At 40.8% G+C, this 15,292-nt stretch overlaps 1 protein-coding gene across 1 annotated transcript in view; it reads right to left on the reverse strand.

Annotated features, from left to right (window-relative positions):
* IARS2 (isoleucyl-tRNA synthetase 2, mitochondrial) overlaps nucleotides 1–14,648 on the reverse strand; it is a 71,532-nt gene extending 56,884 nt beyond the window's left edge. Inside the window, exons 1-2 of the mRNA XM_025376865.1 lie at nucleotides 14,267–14,648; nucleotides 12,423–12,545 (exon numbers count right to left, since the gene is read on the reverse strand). Of these exons, the coding sequence (XP_025232650.1) occupies nucleotides 12,423–12,545; nucleotides 14,267–14,533 (390 nt within the window). The 5' untranslated portion in view covers nucleotides 14,534–14,648. The remainder of the gene's footprint in view (nucleotides 1–12,422; nucleotides 12,546–14,266) is intronic.
* Between the last annotated feature and the right edge of the window lie 644 nt (nucleotides 14,649–15,292).

Below are 15,292 nucleotides of genomic sequence, written 5' to 3' on the forward strand. Positions count from 1 at the left end.
AAGCCTAGGGGGAGGCGGAACTCCTACCCTTCCCTGCAGCAATGAGAAGCCCCTTTCTTCAGTGTCAAGAAAGGCTGAGTGGAGAGTCCAGACTTCTGTATCCACCAGCTGTAGCCAGGCAGTGATCCCTGTCTACTGTCAGAGCGGGGTCAGAGAAGCCAGCTAACACAGAACATTTAAATAAGCTTCAGAATCTCACAATACACAAAATGTTTCAACTAAAAGAACCACTCATCATACTAAGAACCAGGAGGATTTGAAACTACGTGAAAAAAGACAACCAATGGATAACCAACATTGAGATGACAGGCAAGTTAGCCTTAGCTGACAAACACTGTAAAGCAGCCATGATAAAAACACACTTGAAAAACATGAAAGAGTAGAAAGCCTAAGCAAAGAAACAAAGTTTCAGCAAAGAAATAGAAGATACCAAGAAAAATTAAATGAAAATTTTTATAAATGAAAAATAGTGAAAATAAAAAGCTCAGTGAGTAGGCTCAAATATGAAATGGAGGGGACAATGGAAAGAACCACTGAAATTTAAGATAGATGAATAGAAATTACCCAGTCTAAAAAGCAGGGAAAAGGCCAGCCACGGTGGCTCATGCCTGTAATCTCAGCACTTTGGGAGGCTGAGGCGGGTGGATCATGAGGTCAGGAGTTTGAGGACAGCCTGGCCAACATGGTGAAACCCCATCTTTAGTAGTAAAGATACAAAATGTTAGCCAGGGGTGGTGGCATGCGCTGGTAATCCCAGCGACTCAGGAGGCGGCTGAGGCAGGAAAATCACTTGAACCCAGAAGGCGGATGTTGAAGTGAGCCTAGATCGCACCACCGCACTCCAGCCTGGGTGACAGGGTGAGACACTGTCTCAAAGAAAAAAAAAAAAGGCGGTGATAAAACAGACTGGAAAAAACAAAAACCAAAACAAAACAAATCAGGAACCTGTGGTCCTATAGCAAAAGATCTAACATTCATATTATGGGTGTTCTGAAAGAAGACTTTTTCAGAGTTGAGAAAATACAGAATAAATAATAGCCCAAAACATCCCAGATTTAACAGGAGATATAAACCTATAAATTCAAAAAGCTGAACAAACTCCAAACACGCTAAATTCAAAGAAATCCATGCCAAAGTATATCATAATTAAACTTCTGGAAATGAAAGACAAAGTATCTTGAAAGCGGTCACAGAAAAATGGCCTCTTACCTATAAGGGGAAAGTAATTCAAATGACAGTAGATTTCTTATCAGAAAACACGGAGGCCAGAAGGAAGTGGCACAGTACTTTTCAAGTGCTGAAAAAGAAGAATCATCAATCCCGAATGCTACAGACAACAAAAACATACTTCAAGAATGAAAGAGAAATCAAGACATTCTCAGATAAAGGAAATAGATTTGTGATCAGCAGATTTACACTAAAAGAATGGCTAAAGCACAATTTCCTAAAGGGGAAAAACAAGAAAAAAAAAAATAAAGCAGGACCTGGAACATCAGGAAGGACTAAAAAACAGTAAGCAAAAATATGGGTAAATATAAAAAACTTTGTTTAGTCGTATCACAAATTATGTTTCACAGTTGAAAAAATAACTGTCAAACACTGTCTTATGTGGACAGAAATGCATGTAGAGGAAATATGTAAACCAAATCACAAACAGGGATGGGTAAAGGGATATAAAAGGACACGTGCTTCTATACTTCACTTGAAATGGTGAAATAGTAATACCAGTAGACTGTGATAAATGTATTCAAATATATGATATATACACATAAACATGATACACATGACATATATGTATATATGTATATGTGTATACATATGCATGTGTGATAACATACACAGGTATCTATAATACACATATATATATACACATATGAAATATATCAACCACTAAAAGAGCTAAAAAAAATACACTCATAAACAATATAGGTAAATCAAAATGTAATATTAAAAAAAAAGTTCAAGTAACCCATAGAAAGACAAGAAAAAGCAGATGGAAAAACAAAAAAACAGAAAAAACAAAAAACAAAAAAATTAAATGGTAGCCTTAAGCCTTAATATTATCAATAATTATGTTAAGTGTAAGCAGCCTAAACAAGCCAATTAAAATATAGAAACTGGTGACCAGGCACGGTGGCTCATGCCTGTAATCCTAGCACTTTGGAAGGCTGAGGTGGGCAGATCACGAGGTCAGGAGATCAAGACCATCCTGGCTAACATGGTGAAACCCCGTCTCTACTAAAAATACAAAAAAAATTAGCCGGGTGTGGTGGCGGGTGCCTGTCATCCCAGCTACTCAGGAGGCTGAGGCAGAAGAATCACTTGAACCTGGGAGGCAAAGGTTGCAGTGAGTGAGACAGCGCCACTGCACTCCAGCCTGGGCGACAGAGTGAGACTCTGTCTCAAAAAAAAAAAAAGAAAAAAATATATATGTATATAGAAACTGGTAGCATGAACTTTAAAAATATGACCCTATTATATGCTATCCACCAAAAAAAAAAAAAAAAAAAAAACACTTTTAATATAACAATACAGGCAAATTGAAAGAAAAAGGATACAGAAAGACAAATCATGCAAACAATTTTAAAACAAAAAGCATGTGCTCTACTAATATCAGATACAACAGACTTCAGGCCAGGAGCCGTGGCTCACTCCTGTAAGACCAGCATTTTGGGAGGCCAAGGCGAGCAGATCACTTGAGCTTAGGAGTTCAAGACCAGCCTGGGTAACGTGGCAAAACCCTGTCTCTACAAAAAAAATACAAATATTAGCCAGGTGTGGTGGCATGCACCTGTAGTCCCAACTACTTGGGGGGTTGACGCAGCAAGATTGTTTGGGCTCGGGAAGTCAAGACTGTCATGAGCCGTGAAAGACTTGAGAACAAAGAAAATTACCAGAGACAGAGAACTACATAACGATAAAAGGTTCAATCCACAAAGAAAACATAGCAATCCTAAATATGTATGCACCAAAAATCAGAGGTGTAAAATACGTAAAGCAAAAACTTACAGAACTTAAAGAAGAAACAGACAATGCACAATTATAAGTAGAGACTTTAATTCTCTCAACAACTGATAGACCTAAACCAAAAATCAGCAAGGTTATATATGAACTCAACAATACATTAACCAACAGGATGTAAAGAACATTACAAACGACTACACCCAACAAAAGAAAATGTACATTTCTATTATGTGTCAACAAAGCAAAAAGTACAACAAACCATATCTTGGGCCATAAAAATAAAACTCAACAAATTTAAAAAATTTTAAATCAGGCCAGGTGCAGTGGCTCATGCCTGTAATCTCAGCACTTTGAGAGGTCAAGGCGGGCAAATCATCTGAGGTCGGGAGTTCAAGACCAGCCTGACCAACATGGAGAAACCCCGTCTCTACTAAAAATACAAAATTAGCCAGGTGTGGTGGCGCACACCTGTAATCCCAGCTGTTCCAGAGGCTGAGGCAGGATCCAGGAGGCAGAGGTTGTGGTGAGCCAAGATCATGCCACTGCACTCCAGCACGGGCAACAGTGCAAGACCCCATCTCAAAAAAAAAAAAAAAAAATGAACTGAAATCATAGAATATGCTCTTCATCCATAATGGATTCAAATATAAATGAATCAACGAAATATAACAGAAAGATCTTCAAACACCTAAAAACTAAACAACTCACATGTGAGGCCAGACACAGCGGCTCACACCTGTAATCCCAAAATTTGTGAGGTCAAGGGCAAGAGGATCACTTGAGGCTGGGAGTTCGAGACCAGCCTGGTTAATACAGCAAGAACTTGTCTCTGCAAAAAATTAAAAATAAATAAATAAAAACCTATAAACAGCACACATGTGAAAAAATCACGAATCAGAAAGGAATTCTCAAGGAAAATTTTTGTTTTAGTTGTTGAAACAGGGTCTCGCTCTGTCGCCAGTCTGAAGTGCAGCAATGCGATTGTGGCTCATTGCAGCTTTTGACTGCCCAGGCTCAGGTGATTCTCCCACCTCAGCTTCCCAAGTAGCTGACACTACAGGCGCGTGCCACCATGCCCAGCTAATTTTTGTATTTTCAGTAGATACAGGATTTCACCATGTTGCCCAGGCTGGTCTTGAACTCCTGGCCTCAAATGATCTGCCTGCCTCGGCCTCACAAAGTGCTGAGAATACAGGCATGAGCCACTGCACCTGTCCTCAAGGAAAATTTTAAAAACGGCTGTAGTCCCAGCTATTCGTGAGGCTGAGGCATGAGAATCACTTGAACCCAGGAGGCAGAAGTTGCAGTGAGCCAAGATTGCGCCACTGCACTCCAGCCCAGGCGACAGAGCAAGACTCTGTCTCAAAAATAAATAAATAAATAAAATAAAAATAAATAAAGAAGCAGAAATCAGTGAAATTAAAAACAGAAAAAAAAAAAACTAAAACAATGAAACAAAGTCTGACTTCAGGAATGATAGCATGAGGAGTTATGTGCATCTGTTTCCTAGTAAAATTGGTAAAAATTATCTTTAAAAACAACCATTTGAAGCCCCTGGAATTGATCCTAAAGATATATACCAAACGCAGAAACATCTATGTAAGACAAATCTTCAAAACTAGGTAAGAAAAGTGAGCGTCTATGGTATTTGACCTAAGACCACTCCCTCTCTCCTCACTACCAGTTAGTTCAAGGAGGCCAAGACTACTCCCCCCAATTCTGCTGCAGCCTAGAACACGAGGATCCCTATTTTCCCAGCTCCCAGTCAAGGGCTACCTTTCCCAGGAAGGGCAGGACATCAAAATGTCTCATCCTTCCCCAGCTACCTATTGCTGAGGCTAAGTTCTGGGCAAGTGTGGTCAAAAGGCAGAAGCTCCCTTTCTTCACTCAGCCCCCACTCACAGAAGAGTGTAGGTCTGCTGGGAATACTGGGAGTCCGATTACCCTTGTCCTCACTCATAAGATGGTGGTTCCATACCAGGAGAGGCTGCTTAAGAGGACCTTATGGTACTGCCCACCCCATGAACATCTGACTCCTAAAGTGGGGGTATCCCTCACAGACGTGTACAGTGGTTCCTACTCCAGAGACCTGACTGGAAGATGTTGCCGGGCTGGAAGAGAAGCAGGCAGTAAAATGGATAGTTCCCAAACTCTTCCCATTAATAGAGCATTGAGCAGTTCAGGCCTAATGGGGCTCTCAGAAACAGTAAAGGCCATAGGAAAAGGCAGTTTAGAAGATCCACAGGTTCAAGATGATACAGGCTAAACTATAGGCCACATAGCTTGGAGGAGAGAACCAGGGGGAGAAACAGCTGAGAGAAGCCCTCTTGCAATCAGAACAAATATCAGACACTGACATTAAGAACAAATCCTTCAAAAGACCTCCACTTTGATTAGATTAGTCTACAGAGCAATTTATGCCCCAGGGAATTACTGAAAACAATAGAGTCAAGAGCCGGAAAATCTCACAGCTAAATAAATCGGTGTTGTCAGGGAAAGACAGGATAGGAGCTCTGCCAAAATCACCGTCAACCCAGGGTGACTGTGGACATACCCAAAGCTATGCCTCCCTAAGAATCAGAGGCTTAACACAAGGGAAGAATGGGAGGAGGCAAAAACAGACTTCATGAAAATAATCCAGTCGGTCACAAGTAAATAACAATTACAAGCTCTCAGAGGTGCTAGAGGCCATTATTCATTTACTACATCAAAAATGCCCAATTTTCAACAAAAAAAATTACAAGACATACAAAGAAATACAAAGTATGATGCACACACTGGGAAATAAAGCAGAAAATAGAAACTACCTATAAAAGTAATCAGATGTCAAATGTGACAGGAAAAGACTGCAAAAGTGACATAAATGTTCAAAGAACTAACAGAATCCATGATTAAAGAGGTAAAGGAAGGTATGATGATAATGTCACATCTAACAGAGAATATCACTAAAGAAATAGATATTTTGCCAGGCAGTGGCGCATACCTGTAATCTCAGCACTTTGGGAGGCTGAGGTGGGTGGACCACCTGAGGTCAGGAGTTCGAGACTAACCTGACCAACATGGTGAAACCCTGTCTCTACTAAATACATAAATCAGCCAGGCATGGTGGCGGGCGCTTGTAATCCCAGCTACTTGGGAGGCTGAGGCAGGAGAATTGCTTGAACGTGGGAGGCGGAGGTTGGAGTGAGCCGAGATTGTGCCACTGCACTCCAGCCTGGGCAACAAGGGCAAAACTCCATCTCAAAAAAAAAAAAAAGAAAGAAAGAAAGAAAGAAACAGATGTTTTTTAAAAAAAGACCCAAAATTAAAAATTCAGTGGAGCGGTTCAACAGTAGATATAAACTAGCAGAAGAAAAAATAAACTTAAAGATAGATCAATAAAGATTGTATAATCCAAAGAAAAATAACAAAACTAAACAGAGCCTCAGAGCCATCATTACACACACCATTCAGCATACCAACAAATGCATAATGAGAGTTTCAGAGGAAAGGAGAGAAGCACGGGCAGAAAAATATCCGAAGAAACAATAACTGAAAATTTCTCGGCCGGGCACGGTGGCTCAAGCCTGTAATCCCAGCACTTTGGGAGGCCGAGACGGGCAGATCATGAGGTCAGGAGATCGAGACCATCCCGGCTAACATGGTGAAACCCCGTCTCTACAAAAAAATACAAAAAACTAGCCAGGTGAGGTGGTGGGCGCTTGTAGTTCCAGCTACTCGGGAGGCTGAGGCAGGAGAACGGCCTAAACCTGGGAGGCGGAGCTTGCAATGAGCTGAGATCCAGCCACTGCACCCCAGCCCGGGTGACAGAGCGAGACTCCGTCTCAAAAAAAAAAGAAAAAAAGAAAAAAAAAAGAAAATGTCTCAAATGTATTGAAGAACACCAATACCAACCCATACATCCAGAAAGTTCAATGAACTCCAAGAAGGAAAAAACACAAAGAGATCAAAAAAAGATATCACAGTAAAAAAGATATCACAGTAAAAAGGTTAGAGACAAAGGGAAAATCTTGAAAGCCACAAGAGAAAAAGTTATCATCACCTACAAGGGAAGCCTAATAAAACTAGCAGCTGACTTCTCAGGAAAAACAAGGGAGGGCAGAAAGTAATGGGATAACACATTCAATGTGCTCAAAGGAAAAAAAAACCTATCAACCAAGAATTTGATATCTACCAAAGTTATCTTTCGAAAATGAAAGAAAAATAAAGCCATTCCTATATTTAGAAAATAAAAGAGAGAGAATTTGTTGCTAGCAGGCCCACTTCACAAGAAATATAAAAGGAAGTTCTCTAGGCTAAAAGGAAAGGACCACAAGTGGTAATTCAAATCCACAGAAACAAACAAAAAGGATCAGTAAAGGTAATTAAGTAGTTATAAATAACAGTAATAAGTCCATTTTTTCTACTTTCTTAACTGATGTAAAAGTCAAAGGAGGCTGGGCCTGGTGGCTCACACCTGTAATCCCAGCACTTTGAGAGGCCAAGGTGGGCGATCACCTGAGGTCAGGAGTTTGAGACCAGCCTGACCAACATGGCAAAACCCCATATCCATTAAAAAATATATATACACAAAAAAATTAGCCAGGTGTGGTGGTGGGCGCCTGTAATCCCAACTACTCAGAAGCCAGAGGCAGGAGAATCACTTGAGCCTGGAAGGCAGAGGTTGCAGTGAACCACGACCGCGCCACTACACTTCAGCCTGTGCGACACAGCAAGACTCCATCTCAAAAAAAAAGGCAAAATAATAATTATAACAATGTAATGCAAGGTTTGTAACATAAATAGATGTAATATGCATAACAACAAAACCACAAGAAGGGAGAAAAGAGAGTATGAGTAACATTTCTATATTGTACTTAAACTAAGCCAGCATAAACCTGAAGCTGATTCTGTTAAAATGTACATGGTAAGCTCTAGGGCAACCACAAATAAACTATCTCAAAAAACACACTAAAAATGTCATTAAAGACATCTAAAAAATTCATTAAAGAAATTTAAATGCAGCTGGGCATAGTGGCTCACACCTATAATCATGATACTTTGGGAGGTTGAAGCAGGAGGATCACTTGAGGCTAGGAGTTTGATACCAGCCTGGGCAATGTAACGAAATCCTATCTCTACAATAAATAAAAGAAACTAGCCAAGTGTGGAGGTGCGTGCCTGTTGTCCCAGCTACTTAGGAGATTGAGGCAGGAGGAATGCCTGAGTCCAAGACTTCAAGGCTGCAGTCAGCTATGATCACATGACCAGACTCCAGCCTAGGAGACAAAATAAGACAGTGTCTCTAAAAAAAATAAAAAATAAACTTACATGCTTCGTTACAAAATATTCACTCAATGTAAAAGATAGCAGTAAAGAAGAAATAGAGAAACAAAAAAGATATTCAAGAAGGTCACAGGATACAAAATTTAAAATTATATTTTATATACTAGCCATGAACATATAGACATAAAAATTTAAAATACAGGTTGAGTACCCTTCTCCAAAATGCTTGGGACTAGAATATTCCAGATTTTGGAGTTTTTCAGACTTTAGAATATTCGCACATACATAATACGATATCTTGGGCACGGGACCCAACTCTAAACACGAAATTCACTTATGTGTCATAAATACCTTATCCACATAGCCTGAAGGTAATTTTATATAATATTTTAAACAATTCTGTGCATGAAACAGTATTCACTGCATCTGTCATGTAAGGTCAGGTATAAAATTTTCCACTTGTGGCATCATGTCAGTGCTCAAAAAGTTTCTAATTTTGCAGTACTTCCAATTTCAAATTTTCAGATTAGGAATGTTCAACCTGTATAATATCATTTACAATCACTTAAAAAAAAAGAAACAGAAAACATGTTACCAGATTATATGCTGAAATTACAAAACACTGATGAAAGAATCAAAGACCTAAATAAACGGAAAGATATACCATGCTCATAGATTGGAAGAGTCAACATAATAAAGATGTCAACTCCCCGCAAACTAACATATGGGTTTTAATATATCCCTATAAAAATCCCAGCAAAAGTTTTTGTGTGTGTGGCAACAGAAAAGATTATTTCAAAATTTATATAGAAAAGCAAAGGAACTAAAACAGCTAAAGCAATTTTGAAAAGGAATAATATAAGAGGAATCAGTCTACCCAATTTCAATACTTATTCTGTAGCTACAATAATCAAAACCGTGGTATTCACAAAGAAATGGACACATAGATCATTGGAACAGAACAGAGCATCCAGAAATAAATCCACACAAATATGCCCAACTAATTTCTGACAGTGGTACAAAAGCAATTCATTGTGGAAAGACAGCCTTTTCAACAAATGATACCAAACCAACTAGACATCCATATGGGAAAAAAATAAACCATGACCTAAGTCTTATACATTATAAAACAATTAACTCAAAATGGATCACAGACTTAAATATAAAATGTAAAACGTTTAGAAAAAATATATGAGAAAGGCCAGGCGCAGTGGTTCACACCTGTAATCCTAACAGTTTGAGAGGCTGAGGCGGGTGGATCACGAGGTCAGGAGATCAAGACCATCCTGGCTAACACAGGATGTTACTAAAAATACAAAAAATTAGCTGAGCATGGCGGCATGCGCCTGTAGTCCCAGCTGCTGGGGAGGCTGAGGCAGGAGAATGGTGTGAACCTGGGAGGCAGAGCTTGCAGTGAGCGAGATAGTGCCCCTGCACTCCAGCCTGGGTGACAGAGCAAGACTCCGTCTAAAAAACAAAAAAAAATATCTATATACACAATAAAAAAAATGTATGAGAAAATCTTCAGGCTCTAGGGTTAGGCAAAGAATTATCTTCGATATGACACTAAAAGTATGATTCATAAAAGAATAAAATGACAAACTGAACTTCATCAAAATTAAAAAATTTTACTATGCAACAGACTCTGATAAAAGAATGAAAAGAAAAACTACAGATTGAGAGAAAATAGTTGCAAATCACATATCTGAAAAAAGGTTTATTACCTAGAATATATAAAGAACTATCAAAACTTAACAGTAAAAAGAAAAAAAAATCCAATTAAGAAATGGACAAAAGACATAAAGAGACATTTCACCAAAGAGATTCAACCCATGGTAAATGAATATATGGAAAGGCTTACAACATCATTAGCCAATATGAAAATGCAAATTAAAAGCAAAATGATACATCACTACGCACCTGTTAGAATGGCTAAAATTTAAAATAGTCACAACACCCAAATGCTAGCAGGAATGCAGAGAAACCAGACCATTCATACACTGCTAAATAAGCATGTAAAATGGGGCCAAGCATGGTGGCTCACACCTGTAACCCCAGCACTTTGGGAGGCAGAAGCGGGTGAATCACTCGAGGTCAGGAGTTCAACACCGGCCTGGCCAACATGGCAAAACCCATCTCTACTAAAAATATAAAAATTAGCCAGGCATGGTGGTGGACACCTGTAATGCCAGCTACTTGGGAGACTGAAGCAGAAGAATCACTTGAACCTGGGAGCTGAAGGTTGCAGTGAACCAAGATTGTACCCCTGCAATCCAGCCTGGGCAAAAGAGCAAGACTCCATCTCAAAAAAAAAAAAAAGAAAAGAAAAATGTAAAATGGTACAGCCATTCTGGAAACCAGTCTGGCATTTTCTTAAAAAAATAAACATGCAACTACCATACAACCCAGGAACTGCAATCTTGGGCATTTATCCCAGAGAAATGAAAATTCACAGCCAGGCACAATGGCTCACACTTGTAATCCCAGCACTTTGGGAGGCCGAAGCAGGTGAACTGCTTGAGTCCAGGAGTTCAAGACCCACCTGAGCAACATGGCAAAACACTATCTCTACAAAAAATATAAAAATTAGCCAGGCATGGTGGCCTACACCTGTGATCTCAGCTACTTGGGAGGCTGAGATGAGAGGATTGCTTGAGCCCAGGTGGTTGAGGCTGCAGTGAGCTGTGATTGCGCCACTGCATTCCAGCCTGGGTGAGAGAAAGAGCCTGTTTCACAAAAAAAAAAAAAAAAAATTACATTCACATAAAACCTGTACATGAATGTTTTTAGCACCTTTATTCATAATAGCCAGAAACTGTAAACAACCCAGTTGTACTTCAACAGGTTCATGGGTAAACAAACAGTGATACATCCACACCATAGAATACCACTCAGCAATGAAAAAATAAAACTACTAAAAAGCTTGGATGACTCTCAAGGGATTCATGCTGAGTGAAAAAAAGTCAACCCCAAAAGGTTATAAACTATGTTTTCATTTGCATAGTATTCTTGAAATAACAAAAATATAGAAATGGAGAATATATTCGTGGTTGAAAGGAATTCAATGGAGGGTGCAACAAAAGGAAGATGACTTGGCTATAAAAGGGCAACATGAGGGATTCATATAGTAAAGTTCAGCATCTTAACTGTATCAATGTTAATACCCTAGTTGTAATATACTATAGTTTTGCAAGATGTCATCATTGCGGAAAACTGAGTAAGATGTACAAGATATCTGTATTCTTAAAATTTCATTTAAATCTACAGCTCAAATATCAAGTTTAACAAAAATAAAATTTTAATGAAATTGATATCAAATAGCATGTACCAAAATAAAATCAAGCACGTCAGTTTTGTCCACTGAAAGAAGTAAATGCTTATTTTTACCATCTGATATAATATGTCTAAAAATTTGAAAGTGAACTATAAAGCAGTAGAGCATAGTTTGGCTTCTGTGGAAGTCACTAATACTGAGAAATATGCAAGATGTATAACATGTCTCAAATGTTTCAGAAGTTTTCAATATAATTTATGGCATAACATGCAATGTATATCACAATATATAGTAATACTACTTTAATAGCAGTTTGTGTTTTTTTTTTTTACTTTGAGACAGTCTTGCTCTGTCACCCAGGCTGCAGTGCAGTGGCATGAACTCAGCTCACTACAATTTCCATTCCCCCACCCCGGGGTTCAAATGATTCTCCTGCCTTAGCCTCCTAAGTAGCTGGGATTACACGCATGCACAACCACACCCAGCTAATTTTTGTACTTTTAGTAGAGACAGGGTTTTGCCATGTTGGCCAGGCTGGTCTCGAACTCCTGACATCAAGTGATCTACCCACCTCAGCCTTCCAAAGTGCTGGGATTACAGGCGTAAGCCACTGCGCCTGGTCTCTAATAGCACTATTGACCCATTCAGTGACCAAATTCCTGGAATCTAGAACAATGTCTCGCACAATAATTATGTACTGAATAAGATGATGCTTACTAATATAACATCAACCTCAAAGCAAATACCACCAATGCTTTTTTCATGCAGTACTAAAATGGTATACTGCTTTCTATGAAAATGTTTTAGTTTTATGTGCAAATGTAAATTTACATAATTATCATATAATTAAAATATACTTTTATAAAAAGTATTTACATAAACACTTTCTTTCAAGTGTCATAACCTAAATTATAGTTACCTTATTTAAAGCATGTCCAACATGAGGGTCACCATTTGCATAAGGAGGTCCATCATGAAGGCAAAATTCTGTCTTTGCTTTTCTTTCTCTTTGCCATGAATAAAGTTCTGAAAATCCACATTTCTGTTTAAAAAGAACAACGATATCTAAACATCATATAAATACATACTGCTGAGTCTAACCATAAATAACAGCCAACACTTGCTTATTTCCATTCCAATCCATTCCATTCCAATCTACTCAACTTTGAAACACAAGGTGAGGTTTCTGAAATGCGTGTCTAAGTACACATCTCTTAAAATCTTTCAGTAGTTTCCCCATACACCTCAGATTGAAGTCTAAACTCTATATGATATGCAGGACCCCACAAAGGTTTAGTTCCACTAAGTTCTCGGGCATTCTCTCATCACTCCCCAGGCTTCACTCCTCATCCCCGCCATGTTGAAGGACCTGCAGATTCCCGACACACATATTCTTGCTATTCTTTGGCTGCAATGCTCGCCATTCCCCAAATCTGGGAACAACGTGCATGGCAGTCTCACTTCCCTTCCCTCACTTGCTGTGATCTTGGCCAAGTTACTGTGCACTTATGGGTCTGCTTTCTCATCTGAAAAAAAAAAAAAAGCGTTAATATCCCTCGTACAGGGCTGGTGTGAAGATCAAACGAGAAAACATTTGAAACTGTCACTCTTTCTGGCATACAGAAGGTACTAAAAAGCCTTTAAAAAACTAGATGAACTCTTATAACTGTCAGAATATTTAGGCTAAGCATATTTACCTAACCAATATCCCAAGAATATCAGGGATTTTTAAAGACTAGAATTACAGAAACTAACAAGAGGAATCTCTGCCCTTAGAAAGTTCAGTCTAGGCTGGGCACAGTGGCTCACGCCTGTAATCCCAGCACTTTGGGAGGCCGAGGCGGGAGGATCACTTGAGGTCAGGAATTTGAGACCACTCTGGCCAACATGGTGAGACCCCATCTCTACTAAAAATATAAAAATTAGCCGGGAGTGGTGGTGCGCACCTGTAATCCCAGTGACTCGGGAGGCTAAGGCAGGAGAATCGCTTGAACCCGGGAGGCGGGGGTTGTAGTGAGCCGAGATCGCGCCATTGCACTCTGGCCTGGGCGAGAGAGCAAGACTCTGTCTCCGGAAAAAAAAAAAAGCTCAGTCTAAAACAGGAGACAGACACATACAGACACATAGTCTATAAAGGGGACTCAGCAGAGGAAGTACTGCTACTATATATTTCAAACGAGTCATAATTCCAACTAGAGATCTAAAAGATCCAAAAAGTGGGCTTCAACTTCCCCTTCATTCATCATAATTGAGGTTTTTAAGGTTTTTTTTAAGGATGGGGGCGGTGAGGCTGTCCAGCCAATATGGTCTCGAACTCTTGGCTCAAGAGATTCTCCTGCCTTGGCCTTTCAAAGTGCTGGGATTACAGGCGTGAGCTACCGCGCCCAGCCTGGGTTTTTATTTACATGTGGACACGTGAATTTGCTTTTTACAAGGCACTGGAAAAGTGCCCTAAGTCGATCTTTTTTGCCTACGACAGAAATGGGGCATACGTGCGATACATGCTGGTATCTGGGCATCACTAGTGACCCCTTAATTTCCCGCTCCGGAACCTGCTACAAAGGAGGGATTCATCTAGAGATTTCTTCACTTAGGTTTTCAGCCCACAAAATCTGTGCGAAGCAGATGAATGCCGTCGATCTGGTCACACCCCCGCCCACCCGCACCCGCGTGGAGCACAGAGGTGTGGCTCCTGCCGAGCGCCCTGTGCCCGCGGCCGGATCGGGTCTCTCCGAAGGCCCTGCGCCGAGGCGGGGCCCGTACCTGCTGGATCTCCAGCTCCTTGTCCGGCTGCTGGCGGCCCAGCAGCTTCATGGGGAAGCTGGTCTGCGGCAGCAGCACCGTGTCCCGGTATCTGCCAGTATTCGAGTTCGGCTGGTGGTTACTGGCCCCGGAGACCGACCGCACCAGAAGTCTCTTCGTCGCCCCTTGCCATCCAGGGCTGCAGGGAAGGCGGGGCGTCCCCCACAAACTTCGGGCAGTGGCCAGGGCGGCCGCCTCCGGCCCGCGAGGGCGCAGCCCCCAACGCATTGTCTGGCAACCCCTGAGCGCGGGGTCCTCTGCTCCCGCCCCAGCTCAAAGGGGCAGGACCCCAGGAAACCTAGGAGAGCCGAATAAGAGGGCGCACGCGCCCGGGGAACGGAAGAGGCGGGAAGGGAGCGGCGGGGAGGGGCGGGGCGGCGGACACCGCCTTCCCGAAGTCCGCGGAGACTGAGCCACCTCCGGGTCCTCCTTGCAGCCGCCGAGGGGCGGGCTCAGATTCACGGGGGCGGGGAAAGGTGGGGCTCATAGTCCAATCACTGTGCCCTGCTTTTTAAAAATATATATATTTTTAATTTAACACAACAGAGCTGTGATTGTATCACTTTAACATGTAGCCAATAAAAAGTAAGATATTTTACATATTCTCTTATACGAAGCCTTTGAAATTTGACATGTACTTTGCACATACTGCACATCTCAATCTGGACTAAACTCATGGCAAGGCCTCAACAGGCACACTTGGGTAATGACTACCATTGCGGGCAGCACAAAGTTCAGCGAAAATATTGTAAAATAATAAAATTTCAGCAAATCGAGTTTTAAAGATCTAATTGGCTATCATTAGATATTCCTAAACCTTTCTACAAAATAGAAAGGATCTCTGATGAGCTGAGGGGACAGGGTGAGGTTTATACGCAGAAAAGGTTGAAGAAAGCAGAAACAGGGAAGGAAAAGCAGACGCCATTTGGCTTAATGGATTTGGCTATCATCTCTCCTGATTTCCTGGAACGCAGACCTTACAAGCAA

Source organism: Theropithecus gelada, chromosome 1 (genome assembly GCF_003255815.1).
Source record: "Theropithecus gelada isolate Dixy chromosome 1, Tgel_1.0, whole genome shotgun sequence".
NCBI classification, from domain to species: Eukaryota; Metazoa; Chordata; class Mammalia; order Primates; family Cercopithecidae; genus Theropithecus; species Theropithecus gelada.